At 36.4% G+C, this 15,298-nt stretch overlaps 1 protein-coding gene across 2 annotated transcripts; it reads right to left on the minus strand.

The window, feature by feature from the left end:
* Nucleotides 1-979: 979 nt before the first annotated feature.
* Nucleotides 980-3,524, minus strand: LOC147629010 (NAC domain-containing protein 105-like). 2 transcript variants are annotated; one of them, XM_086812214.1, is made up of 4 exons: nt 3,368-3,524; nt 2,655-2,837; nt 2,252-2,526; nt 980-1,835 (listed from the first exon to the last, which is right to left on the minus strand). In XM_086812214.1, exons 2-4 carry the CDS (start codon nt 2,833-2,835, stop codon nt 1,227-1,229), a joined length of 1,065 nt encoding a protein of 354 aa, XP_086668340.1. In that variant the 5' UTR covers nt 2,836-2,837; nt 3,368-3,524; the 3' UTR covers nt 980-1,226. The 2 variants fall into 2 exon arrangements, with proteins under 2 accessions (XP_086668340.1, XP_086668339.1); XM_086812213.1 differs by lacking the exon at nt 3,368-3,524 and adding an exon at nt 3,009-3,133.
* Nucleotides 3,525-15,298: the final 11,774 nt, after the last annotated feature.

The raw sequence follows: 15,298 nt of genomic DNA on the forward strand, positions 1-15,298 counted from the left end.
AGTGAATGCTGCACGGTGAAATTTTTCAAACTTGATGAGTAGAAATGTGTAAGGAAGCAATTATAAAGATATGTGAAAAAAGTACTATTATAATTTAGGGAATGGTGATCTAGATCCTTTTGCACAGTCATGATTCATTCTTGCAATCATAACAGTTACAAATTTTGGTGAGTACTTGAGGAATTGATTGAGCATTGTTGATGATCACGATCCATCTGTCATGTTGGATTCCCATGGTCCACAACCAAAATGTCATAAAGGTTCTAGTAGAAGGTCAACAAAAGAGTGTTAGCTAAGGGGAAAGGAGGGAGAATACCTACCCGCAGGTGGGTGATATTCAGAAAAGTTCTGGAATTTTCTGTGGTGTCTGCCCCATGTCCTGCCTGGAACTCTTCCCTCAATGTCTTCCGCTTGATGGTGTTTGGATGCAATGTCTGCAGCTGACAGACAAATATACTATAGTTATGTGGGTAGCACAAGCTTCCAGCCTTGCTTCACCATACGGATCACCTTTTTCCATCACTCTTACTTCCTCAAAGTCACATACCAAAGGCTTGCACACGGTCACTTGTTTGAGTTTTTTGTGAATCACAACAATAAGACTCCACCCTAGAAGCTTCACCTCCGATATCATTTGCATACAGATGGTAATTAAAAAAAGGTTCTTACATGCTTCAACCAGTATGAACAATCTCCTGTGGGGCAAGTACATATGCATTCATTCACAGTAATTTTTTTGGGGTGATTTTTCCCAACAGTGAAGTACATTAGAAGCTAATAATATGTAAGCCAGCTATATAAAATACCATCACGTGCATTCAGGTGATGAGTTTTCCCTTGGGATTGAGTTCATGAAGAATTTATTTTAATGTTATTAGTGAAATGTTAATAGCTTGCCCAGAGTATCGATTGCAAATGTTAATATAAGGTGCAAGTGAGTGGGCAATTTTGTATCCTTTTGGTTGGTTACTCATGTGCATGCTCATGGACAATGTCATATATTAAAACTATGATTGTATACAAAGAATCTCCTCCTGGTATAAAGATATTATGGAGGATTGTAGGAGCAAGCTATGCATGCATCCAAAGAGCAGGATGCATTTCAACAATCCAGTGCAAATATTCAATCAATGGCATTTTCTTTTGTCGTTGGAAGGACTGCTTTGCACTCGTGCACTCAAAATATACTTGTAATGAGGTCCATCATACATTAAGAAATTATTCTTTTATCTTGTAAAGTTCCAGAGGTCCACTTCACAGCTGGATGGATATTCTAAGGGCTGTTGGACCCTGCTCGAGTGTAGGCTTTGTGAGAAGTCACCCGGAAAGTTGCAAAATTCTGGATGGTATCTGGCTATGTTATCATACAAGCTCCAATTATCTGTGAACTGCCCATTATTGTAGATAAACTCAGCAAGAGAATCCTCTGACATGAAGAAAGCTTTGCCATTGCACCCTTCGATGTCAGGAGGAGGACCACCTTCCAAGCATAGAGATGAAGGGTGTTCTGCTGCTTTTTTGCAGCTCTCTGTAAAAATCCGCTTGAAGTCAGTACTGATGGCAATGGAGGGTGTGTTGGGAGTCACCTTTGGGCTTTCCAATTGAGGAAGCTGAAAGAAACTTGGCTGACTAGGGGGGCTTTCTTCCATCATCTCTTGTTTGCAAGCTAATGCAGGCAGAGTCGGTGTGGTGACTTCTTCTGTTTTTTTGTCACTTTCAGCTTTTGCAACTGGACCACTCGGGGTCTCTTCGTCTGACAAGTTTGCATTGCTATGATTGGCCTTCTCTTGTAGGTTGCGCTTCTTGAAAACACGACAGACAACCCATCCATCTTCCTGCATTAAGCTGTATGCATCAGGATCTCCAAGCAACCAATATATAATGCATGCATGCACTAAAAGGCTATGTATGCATTGGGAGTTAACAAAGTATTAGCATAAAATATTACTTCTATGCTATGCTATGCTATGCTATGTATGTATGTATATGTTACCATTCATCTTCCTACATAAAGCTATATGCATTAGGATCTCCAAGCATTCATTTATAATACATGCATTGACAAACTATGTATGTATGTATGCATTGGGGGTGTTCAAAAAAAGTGAAGATTGTATGTTGTTATTCTTATGCTATGCTATGTTTGTACATGATATGCTACGCTATGCTATGTATGTATGCATGCATTCATCAACACAAGAGTTAACCTACAAGTACAGAAGCCAAAAAACAAAGTATTCCAAAGACTTACACAGCTTTTTGATTCATAGTCTTTGTCTTCTAGGCGGTACTCATGCATGATCCAGTCTGTCTTTTGGCCATGCGGAGCTCTGCCTCTGTAGAAGACGAGCGTTTTTCGCATACCGATGCGTTGGGAGCTGGAATGGACAGCTTTATCTCTCCCAGTAGCCTTCCAAAAACCTGCGGCGGTCGCCCTATTCGTCCGTGTTCCAGTGGGATACTTCTTGTCTTTGTGGCTGAAGAAGTACCATTCTGTCTGGTGTGAAGCATCAACTTTACACTTCTCTGCACAAAACCAGTCCTGCCCATTAGAAAATTAACATCTAAGTGTGCAAAGACACATAATTTCTCATCTTTAGGTGGCCTAAAAATCAATTATGAAGTAAGGTGGTGTGTGATCATTATTGTCTTACCATGTAAATCCCAGGGTTCAAGCTTGTTTAAGTCCACTTCACGGATAACATGGTCTAGATCAAAATTGTCCAGAGCCACTTTCTTCCTCAGATAGAAATTGATTAGCTCTTCATCAGTTGGATGGAACCTGAAGCCCGGAGGCACATGGGCATGTGTGTTTTCCATTGCAGCAACAGTCATCTCTGCTCCAAAAGATGATTAACAACATGATTAGCTTACGACATAGATAAAACAGATCAATTACTACCCTAATTTAGCAGATAAGTACGTGGGCGTGTTCGTTAATTGTTCCCAAAAAGACCACAAAATTAAAGTCGAAACAGCAAAAAATACTACTGTCATTCAACACATACTGAAATGGATGTATATCTGTCTGTCTCCTCTCTCTCTCTCTCTCTCACTCTCTCTCTCTCTCTCACACAGACACGCACACATATCGTCGTTTTATCATCTAATTGTGGTTATATTTGATGTGATTGTATAGCTATGGCTATGACCAGTTGCAACCCTGCCTTAGACTTCATTAAAGCCTACAGAGTACCTTGGCCAATTTTCAAAAAGGTGGGTGGTTGGTTCATTTATAGTCACAAGCAAAGTGTACACACAAGACAAGGCGGTAACAATGATGTTTCATGGGTGTTTTGGAATGCTAATCTTGCCAACTGATTGAGTCAAGCAAGGTCTGTTAATGTAACGAGGTTTAGAGACAAACCTTCGGATGGTAGACTTGCTGGAGAAGCTATTAGAACTTCAATTAGTGGGAGAGGAGAGGTTTAGAAGCTCTGAGAGCTCTATGAAAGGGCCCCTTCAAGAGAAAGTGTGTGTGTGTGTGTGTGAGAGAGAGAGAGAGAGAGAGAGAGGGAGGGAGAGGGAGAGCACCAACAATGCAACAATGACAGAAGATGGTGCTTTGGCCCCCTTATTTCACACACGCCTAAGACTGTTGCAACTTTTAGGACTTAAGTGCCCTAAGCGGCCTAAAGTCCAAAGGACCTTCTTTTATAAATCATTGTTTTTTCTTTTTTAATCTCTCCCTCCCTCTCACGGCCAGTTGGCATTTTCCTCGAAAAATACCGTATCCCACTTTTCTCTTTTCCTTTTGCCATTTAATATTGCAAGGACAATCGCCCTTTTGTTTTGCCCTTCTAGATTTCTGTGTCCCCCCTCCCCCCTTGCATGACATGCATTATCATTGTACCTCCCCCCCTTTGCCTGTCACTCCTCCACAGAGTCCTCTTTTTATCTGACTCCCATTCTATCCATCTTATTCCCCAACCCCTAACCCACATCTCACATTTCTTGCTTTGATTTCCCTCCATCCATGCTTATAAGAAGCTTCTATTTATTAATCTAATCCTCCTCCATCTTATTTACACTATGTCCAACTATTTAATTCCAACCCATATTCTATACAAAGGTCCCTCTTTTACCTTGGTACCCACCTTTGTTCCAGATTAGGTTCTATTCACTTCCTCCTTTACCTTGGTTTTATTCTATAAACCTTTGTTAACTAGAAGCTTCTATTCACTCCTCTTTTACCTTGCTTTTATTCTATCCATCTTTGTTTAAGAGAAGGTTCTATTCATGTTTATAAAAACTTCATTCCCTAGTGTGTCAGTGCTTTAACCACTGTGCATATCCCCTTCCATTCCAAATTTTAACTTTTCACAACATGGTATACTAAAGTTTCACAAGGGGGTAATAGGATGCTCACATCGAACATCCCTTCCATTCCAAATTTGAACTTTTCACAACATGGTATACTAAAGTTTCACAAGGGGGTAATAGGATGCCCACATAGAACATCCCTTCCATTCCAAATTTGAACTTTTTGATGGCCCCCGTCTCTCTCAAAGTTACTCTCTCTACCATCCAAATGTAAAAGTTCTTGTTTCTTTGTGTGCACGTACTCATGAGCGTGCATGCGTATGTGTGTGTTCACGTGCATGCATGCATGCATGCATGCACACATATGTGTGTGTGCATATGTGTATATATGTGTGTGCACATGTGTATATATGTGTGTGCGTGGACACATGCATGTGTATGTCACTCATGCATGGGTGTGCACATGCATATATATGTGTCCGCACACATGCACGCATGCATGCACATATAGGTGTGCACACGTGCATGTGTGTGTGTGTGCACTAGAAATAGCCATTGTTACTCATGTACACTTTGTAATAGTAGAGTGTGATCTCTCCTCGACCTTCTAAACAAAGGACAAGACCTCATATCATCTTTAAAGCAAGGAATAAAGCCACCTAGTTTTGTACACCCATGTGCTACCTTCACCTAGTCTGACACCATGACATCCTTCCCCTCCCTCTTGATTTCACCTTTGTAAGGATATTCTCTTACACTTTGGACATGTCCTTTCTTAACCACATGTGCACAATATATACTTGGGTGTCTTTGAAAAATGGTGAGTTCATCGTCTATATCGCCCACAAATTTATTAAAATGATGAAAGATATGATTGCACCACTTCTTATATGAGCTATCTATAGGGATGATGTCAAAAGTTAACTATCATCATGACACGAGGAGATCAAAGTTGATCCTTTTAAAAATACCTAGGAGAATAGTTGCTCTTATCATTATCACCATAAGTTTGTAATATGCAAGCCACAACTTGTATCGATGAATTCAAAAGCAATCGGTTTGCAAATCCTATCTTTATTGATAGCAAAATGCACAATGCTCAAGTTACTTGGATGTGGAAAATAATAATATCACCATAGGGGTGACCTTGATACACATCTAATGGTCATTTTGGGGTAAGTGCCGTTCTGGGGTTCGAGAATCACGTACGATTACTAGCTTGGATCGTGTAGAAGGGGCTTTAGGGGCACTAGTAGGGCATCACTAGAATGTCTAGGGAGATAAGACCTTCAAAAGCCTCTTGCCTTGATTAAGAACACCTTTAGATGTGATTTTTCTTCTTCTTGAAAACCATGATTGGGACACAACATGAGGACTAAAACAAAGAATGGGCTTACAATGTGGTAATTGTGCACATGGTTAAATGAAATAACTATGGTCTCACAATCAAACAATGTGCATAATATGATAAAAATTTAAAGAGTGGTTTTCGTGGGATGGGGAGGAGAAGGGGTGAACCAATGTGCGTTATAAATAATGTGATAAAACTGTAAAGATTTTAAAGTGGAGGGAGAAGTGGGGGAGAATTAAGTGTGTCATTTAAAAAAATTTAGTAACACTTGTAATATAGTATGATTCAAAAAAGGAATGTGAAGAACTAGGGGGGAATATGACTTACACAACCCTAAAATGGAGCCAAATAAAAATAATAATAAACTCTAAAATTTAGAAGTTTTATTGGGAAGTATGCTATCTACATGAACACACATTGATGAGAAACAATATAAAACAAGGTTGAAAAAATAAGCTTGATTTATTATATGAATATAAACAAGTACATGTAACCCAAACAATGAAAATGGTTAGATTTTATTTTTGCCACTATGCTATTTGAAAAGACAAAAATTAACAAAATGGAACCCACTAATGGCAAAGAAAAGCCATTATCCAGGCATCACACTTGACCTGACTACGTGGGCCAATGAAGAGGCACACATTTTCAAGCTTGACAATGACACTAATCCAAATTAAAAAAGTTTCAAACATGTATTTTTGGACTTGAAAAAGATAAGTTTACCAAATATGTTTACACTACAATTATGGCCATCTCAAAGTTAGTAGTAGCACAAAAGAAATAGCACCAATTCCCATATCTATTAGAATGTGTCATGATGCAAGTTTGTATTTATTGTTTTGACCCTTGCAATTGTAAATATAGCTTGCCATGACATTTTATTTTTTACACTATGAAGCTATGCCTATAATTGGCCTCATCATGAATTCACAACTCATCATAGCATGATGTCATACTTTCTTGGTTCTTGTGACAATTGCTTTGGTGTTGTCACAATTACTTTGGTGAAATTTGGAAGTAGAGTTTGATGTCAGTGTTATCCTTTTGAAGGTGGAGTTATAAAGAATGCCTTGTTATGTTTGAAGTAGAGTTTGATGGTAATGTTATCCTTTTGAATGTGGAGCTTCAAATAACTCCTTGTTATGTTTTGAAATGATTGCACACACAACATATGTGGATCTTTGTAAACATTATTAAAGACCCTTCTATTTTTGTATAACCGAATATCTACTTAATCCTCTTCCTAAACTATGTTCCCCTTTTTTAAAAAAAACTATGTAGTGGTCTTTGTAAATAATATTACCCATTTAATATTCTATTATTTTATGGAGAAAAACTTCTATGAAAGGCATACTATTATGTGATTACTTTACTTGATATTGATTGTTTGTACATAAAATTAAAAAAACAAAAATAAACAACCTTAATTGGTGAGAGGTCTTAGTGTTAGCTACTTCATTCAAACCTTTGGTAAGGACTTTATATTTATAACCCATAGCAAAGTGTAGAGGGGAAATTACTCATTATTGACCTACTAAAATAATCCCTTAATTATTTTGTGAAAACCTCTTCATTCCGAAACAAAGATATGGATGGTTTGGTTCTACTTTCTAAGCCTTTCTTAGTTTTCAATCCTTTAATGTGGACAAGAGGGAGAGTTATTGTCTCTAAGGAAATTGTTTGAGGAAACCTTGGATGAAGCATATAATAGAAAGGAGTTAAAAGAAATTAAATAAAGAGAAACATAAAAACCCTTTGATAGCTTACTAATGGGTGGCAGCCCTTGTAATGGCTCCAAGACGTTCCAAGTAAGTGCTTGGTCTAGCAATCAACCATCTTAAATTGAAGAGCTTAAATGCCAATAACCTATGAAAAGTCACATTGTGCCTTTTTATTTTTAGAGTGCTACACACAGTGACACATACACACACATGCACACACGCACGCATGCACCACACAAACACACACACACACACACACACACACACACACACACATGCATGCATGCATGCATGGCTACAAGTGAAGATGTTTATCATATACAAAGGACATAACCTTTATCCGATGGACATGTTGGGGATCATGAAATCAATGTTGGGTATTTGGGCATTCTTACTTAAGAAGCTTCATGTTTTTTTTTTTTGTTGGTGGATGCAAGTAGTTTGGGTGATGATCTTTTACATCCAATTTTGATAAACTTTCATGGGATGGGCTCTTTAAGTAACATCTTGAACAATATATCAATGTCATATTCAAGCATCTGATTGTGTATTGATAAGCTGCAATGAATTACTTACCTTCATACACATGCGCACGCATGCACACGCATATGCACATACGTATGTATGCACATGAGAGAGAGATTTATAGTTATATTTGTTATGGTTATGTTCATAGCCATAGGCATAGTCATAGTCGAAGGTAGTCATTGTTATAGGTATATTTACAACTATAGTCATAGTTCACAAGTGTAGTTATAGCTATAGTTATAATTATAATTATAATTACAATCACAATACTACTTATGGCTACACTAAAAGTTATTTATAGTTATAGTTAGCTAATAGTCACAAAACTAGTTATGGTTGCACTAGTAGTTATAGCTGTAGTTATAGCTATAATTATAGTTACAATTATAGTTATAGTTACATTTATAGTTACAATTATGGTTATAGTTATAGTTATGTTATATCTATAGTCATAGTTATAGTTATAATAATAGTTAGAGTTCTAGCTATAGTCATAGTTATAGTTATATTTATACAGTCATAATTATAATTCTTTTTTTTAGCTACAACTATTATAGTTATAGCTATAGGCATTGTAGGAGGAAGCTGAGGAGTCTCAACCCATCATGAGAGTTATAACCAATTAGACCTTTTTTGGCATTTGCAAGTTGCAAGTGCAAGGGAAAATTACTGGTTTATCTTAACCTTGGGTTAATCTTCTGAGGCAAACATTGTTAGTTTATCTTAATCGTGGGTTAGTATTCTTTGAAAATATTTTGCTGCATCACATGGTGCTAAAACACAAATTTCTTAAATTCAATTTGACATGGCCAAATTCATGCAGGGGATCTTTTCCTTTATTTATCCTCATGGTTGCTAAGTAGAAAACATTGGCCATTATCACCTCGAGTTCCCCTATATTTCCACCAAGATCATTGTACAAATGATTATTTGTATATCAAGTGGGCCTACAAGTTCTTTCCCATGCAACAATGTAACTAGGAGGAGTGTTCATCTCTAGTACATTCAAGTAAAGAAAATATTTTTCCTCAACCCTTGAATAGGCATCTTTTTTTTCTCTATAGCATAATGTTATGTACCAAGTCCCTTGAGGGTTATTATCTCAAAATGAATCTCTTTGAAAGACATAAATGAGAGCATGATATATCCATAGCACGATAAAACACCTCTTTCATTTATACATGACAATATACTCATATATTCTACTCATTTTAGTTCTTGAATGAATCACAAGGCAAAATAGATGTGAAGGGATATTTTCTTTTGAATTTGTTGTTAAAACTTTGAGTTTTTAGATACTTTTGAAAGGCTTTGCTACACAATGCACATTATTAATGAGGATTTTAATCTGGATTGATAAGTGTATTTTTTTCTTCATCATAAGGTACAAGTATAGGTATAATATATAACATGCCTTTTGCTTTGGACAACTCATTGCTAATGGTAATAACCAAAGGTGCTTCAACTGAACATTAACTCAAATCATGTTTTTTTCTAGATTTTAGGGTTAAAATTTGGGAGTAAAGAACCTAACAAAATCTAACAAGGATCCATTTATATCTTTTAATCAACTTAGTCTAAGAACATTATGATGTCTAATAGATAATTGCTAGCCTTGATTAACAAATAATAATTCTATTGATGTCCATATATGTTTTCTTAGGGTTGATTCTCTTTTCAAATTAATATATGGAAAGACTTTTACATATCAAGATTGTGAGGCATATCATGGTGACTTTTAGACCACCCATTTTTTAAAAGAAAGAGGTTGAAGTTGTATTCTTTGTAAAGATTTTAGTTCAATAATACTTTATGCTTGGAGACTTAAAAGGTTTCTAGTCTCTAATGGTGCATAGACCCAAAGTGTCATTGAAACTTATGAGGGATGAATACATTTTTTTGACTAGCAAAAGATTCATCATATGTAAATTTTTGTGTGTTATAAATCTTAGTGATGAACAATTTACGATAATGAAGTTGAGGATCCTACTTGATTGTAAGCTTGGTAAGATCTTAGTTGACACTTGATTTTTTATGATCACTAAAGGCAACCTATCTTCATAATTATGGAATGGGCACCCCAAAAAGTCCTTAAATAATGTATTCTAAATCTCAATAACTATAGTCGACCTCCCACAATAAATCCAATGAGCATCTTCACAAGTCAAATCTTACAAGATATAATCTTTTTTAGGCAGTCTAAGAGAGCTTGCATTACAACCAATGACGTTTGACCTAAAGACAAATCTATGAAGCTCAAACAATTTCTAGGGGCGCCTTACAAAAAAAATCAAAGACCATCACATTTTGTAACTAGTGGAGTGATTATGTTTATGAAAACACAAAACTTGGGAACTTGTTTGCTTATAGCCTTGAAATTCTAAACTTGTGCATTAAGGGCCTCAAAAATTGCCTTGCTATGTGGACAAGGTATAACTGCTTAAACTTTTGAATTTACTCGTTATACTTGTAGAATGAGAGGGTAGCTTACACTCCCACAAGAGGATATTGAGAAAGCTACTTTTGATGAAATAGGAGATTCTTGCTAAGGATACTTGCAAAGTACCTTATAAGTTTTTTTTAAAAAAGCTTTTTTTCCTCGAAAAGTACCTAGAATTATAAAGGCAGAGTTGAAGAAGCCTCTTCATGGGAAATTTAAATGATTCCCAATGTTTTTTATTGAAGGCTTGCACAGATGCATCACATCGATGATGGACAAGAACCAAATTTTCAAACAAGTCCAAGGAACACATTCCTTGTGACAAGGTGAGGCATATTTGAAGTCTTCATTTCAATCAATCAAGCCGGGAAAGAAAACAAGAGGCATTTTGCAGAGTGGTGATACATAGGAAAGGATGAAAAAATAATTGTTATTTTTTGCGAGTATGAAAATATAAAGAAACTATTTGTAATTCTTGCGAGCATGAAAGCATAAAGAAAATATTTGTATTTTTTGCGGGTGTGGAAGCATAAAGAAAATATTTGCAAGTATGAAAACATAAAGAAAATATATTTGGTGTGAAAACATAAAGAAAATATGGAAGGCCCTTTTTTTAAATGAAAACATAAAGAAAATATGGAAGGTTCTTTTTTTTAAATGAAAACATAAAGAAAATATGGAAGGCCCTTTTTTGGGGGGGTAAGCATTTTGAAATGGTAGACAAATTTCAAAAGGCGTGAAAAGTTTTTTTTTTTTTTTTTTGGCAAGGGAAGATGATTTTATAATAATAAGATTTAGTTTAAAATGAAGGGGGGGGGGGGGGGTGGGAAGCGTGAAAAGCTATTCAAATAAACACAAGGGGTGGGGCCGGCCCCGAGCGACAATTCGTGTCGAGCCGTTTGACTAAAGCTGGCACGTTCCTCCAATGGCTTATTTTTTTCTACCATAAATTAAAAAATGCCAGATCTCTCGCCTTAGTCTTAGCCTTCTTTCTAAGGTACTTTCGGCTTTTTCATTTATTTCGACTACTATTTCCCTTCATTTGCCCCCCCGACAACCTAGCATAGCATTTCTTTCCTTTTGTCGGCCACAAACATTGCGCTCTTTCCTACCCTCAAATCTCATCTCTAACAGTAAAACTTTTGCCATTTTTTTAAACCTTTAATTTTCTTATTTTTTATTATGATTTCGGAGTGGTGAGCTCAAATAGGCTTTTTGATTGCCCTGGGAACTTGGGAGGCTACACACACACACACACACAATTTTTTTTTTTGTGAAACCACACACACACTCATTCAAGTTGTTAGCTCGTAGTTGGATCTCGAGGAGGCGAAGCAAATAGTCCTTCCCCTCTTATGGTATGATCATTGAACAAACCTATTGAATAACAATTGCAAGTTCCCTATGCTTTATAAACACAAACTAAAAAAAACTAGGCATGTAATAAAGTAATGCAATGTTACAAATTTTGAGCATCATAAATCAATATAGAAATGCCCCACCTTATATGTCACTACACCTTAGATGTCAGTCACTATACTAGTTTTGAAAATGAGTGAAATGAATTGTAGGACCACATGCATGAAGGGAACTCCATAGCTTTAGACAATAGTGAATGGGGTTTTTGTTACTTTCCAAAAAAGTGGTTTTTCAATCTTTGAATGGTCAACATAAACCCAAAAATCTCTCGATTGCACGTGCATTATGTAAGCTTGTTATTGAAAGTGCTAAATCATGACTAGAGTTTGGTAACAAATAATTTAAGTAAATCATTATGTAAGAGCATACGTGCTGTTTTGCATATGTTTCACAATGGATACTTATTTGTTCCTAAATACTTGTACTAATTGATTCAAGAAAGTTCTACTATTGTAGTGAATCTAAAACTATTAGGCCTTTACCACATGATTGTAACCTAGAGTCATTCTTCTTGTTGACATGGAACATAACTAAGGTTTTAAACTAAAAAACAAGGAATCAAATATATTCATGCTAGTTATATAGTTCATCATAGAAAAGCAACACTTCTCCTGAGTGAGTAAGACTCATCTACTAGCCTTTTATACAACCCCAACATGAAGCACTTTATCCACCCCAACATCATAAAAGCACAACACTTTTTGTGAATAAATAAGGCTTATATGTGCTAACCTTTTATCCATCCCCAACATGAAGCACTTGTGATGCAAAGAAATGCATTTGGGTCAATTGGGAGAGAATGTTGCAAACATATGCTAAACCTTATCAAGCATGGCCATGAATACTGATCATGAGTCATAAACATTTGATGCATATATGATGTAATGCCCAACATTTAGAGAATTAATTGCTTCTATTACTTTCTAATGATAAGTCATAAATGTTGGGTGCATATATGATGCAATCCCCAACATTTAGAGGATTAGTCACTTCTATTAACTTTCTAAACACTGTAATATAAGGAGGTAATTTGTATGATATTCTCAATACATGCCTACTTTAGTCTTTACCTTTAAACCCTTGCAATAGGTCTACAATCAATAACTTCTACTAACTTTCTATTAAACCCTTGCAATAGGTTTACATTAATCACTTCTATTAACTTTCTAGACACTTTAATATAAGGAGGTAATTTGTATGATATTGTGAATACATACCTACTTTAGTCTTTACCTTTAAACCCTTGCAATAGGTTTATAATCAATAACACTTACAATGAGGCCATAATCTCTCGAAAACTCTTGCATGAGAGAAATGACACATAAGCTATAAACGATAGGAGTACGAAGTTGATAATATGAATAATAAGTAAATTTATATAGCTATAATAGAATAGAGAGAAGCCACAAGGTAATGTAGCTATATTAATTTATATAGCTATAGAACCAAGAGAAGCTACAAGGCAATGTATGGCAACCATTTTCATTCTACTAGTAAATGTATTTGCAATAATGTGTCATCATCAAGGGGTTGGTCAATTGTGGAGTGATGTATCATTGATTGATGAAATGGCATTTTTAAAATGAAAAGGGACCTTAGGATATAGTCAACTTGTGAGTTGATGGCCTTTTAGTTAGAGATAATAGAGTTTATATAATAGCATGCATAACATAGTAATTTAGTGGAATATGCAATTTTTAGTATTTACCTTTAAGATAAAGTAAAGAAGCCACGTGGAGGACACATACACATTGGTTGTTTGGGTTGAGGAAGGTGCCATATATAGGACACCGTTGATGAGTAAGTTTGTTGTGGGTGATGTGTAAGTTTTGTTGTGGGTCATGTATAGTAATGTGAGTCTTGTTGTGGGTCATGTATAGTCATGCATACACATTGGTTGTTGGGTTGAAGAAGGTGCCATCTATAGGACACCGTTGATGTGTAAGTTTTGTTGTGGATGATGTGTAAGTTTTGTTGTGGGTATAGTAATGTGAGTTGGTAGGATTTGGATATCCATATTAAGTGGAGTATTCACATAGAATTTATCACTAAGAGCTCATCCTAAAACATTGGCCTTTCCTTTTAGTTGGAATAATAAAGTTTATATACTAGTATGGGTAACATAATGTTTTAGAGTAATATATCTATTTGCACTTTTAAGGTAGGGTGAAAGCATGGTAAGGTGGAAGAATTTTTAGGCTAAAAAGCACCCTTGAAAAAGCACTAAAATTTGAGTGCTTTCAAGCCTTTGAAATTTTAAATTTTAAATTTAAATTAATAAAATTTGAAGCATATGGCAAGCATGCCTCCCCCACTCCTGTCCTTCTCCCATTCCTACTTCCACCCACACACATGTTTTGACATACATTCCTCTCTCTCTCTCTCTCTCTCTCTCTCTCTCTCTCTCTCTCTCTCTCTCTCTCTCTCTCTCTCTCTCTCTCGTACACGTCTACTGTTGTCTACCAAAAGCTTTGAATATGCGCCGTGTAGCTATCCCGGCTATGTTGCTGTTTACCAAAAGCTCTAAAGACTTGCTGTGTAACTATTGAAGCCTTATTGTGTAGCCAAATTATTAAAGCATAGCAAACTTGCAACATATTTGGAAAGGTGGTCAAATGGGCAAGTACTCAGGGCAATCAGGTAGTTTTCTCTCTCTCTCTCTCTCTCTCTCTCTCTCTCTCTCTCTCTCTCTCTCTCTCTCTCTCTCTGTGTCTCTCTCATATTGTAGCCATGAGAGAGAGTATATTTTCTTCTCTCATTTTCTAATGCATATACTCTCTCTCTCTCTCTCTCTCTCTCTCTATAATGGGTTCATGTACTACTCTCTCTCTTTCTCTATTATTGTAGCTATCAGAGAGACAGAGACCTTGTTTTCTAGGGAGCATGTACCTCTCGCTCTTTCATACCTCTCTCTCTCTCTCTCTCTCTCTCTCTCTCTCTCTCTCTCTCTCTCTCGCTCACACACACACTCTCTCTCACACACACACACACTCCCCTTTGTTAATGCAGCCATTCGAGGGAGAGAGAGAGAGAGAGAGAGAGAGAGAGAGAGAGAGAGAGAGAGAGAGTACCCCCTCATATTATAGATAATAGATTAGTTTTATAGAAAGTAATTTCAGATTTATGCATGGATTCTCTCTTGAGCAATGAATGCCTTGTATTGTGGCATGAGACCACGTAGACATACTTCCATCTTATCATCATCTCATCAAAAGAAACACTAATAGATGCAAGGGATTCCACAATGCCCTTGATCTTCAAGGCATAATCATTCACAGACATATTTTTCTTCTCCACAATATGAAGCTCATTCTTTAACTGAATCTTTCGTGCCTTGGTGTTAGTTTCATACAACTTCACCACCAAGGTGTCCCATGCCTCCTTGGTTGACTTGGCATCCTGTAGATACCCAATCATGGTGTTATGTATGCTAATATAAAGCCAATACATGACTTTCCTTGCTTCTTGATTCTAATCCTTGTATTCTTTTACATCTGCAGCAGCTGTTGGATTAATCTCAAGTATCTACAGCAGCTGTTGGATTAATCTCAGGTATCGAAACTTATTCCCAGT

Source organism: Cibotium barometz, chromosome 18, assembly GCF_041138505.1.
Source record: "Cibotium barometz isolate CiBa-2024 chromosome 18, ASM4113850v1, whole genome shotgun sequence".
Lineage (NCBI taxonomy): Eukaryota > Viridiplantae > Streptophyta > Polypodiopsida > Cyatheales > Cibotiaceae > Cibotium > Cibotium barometz.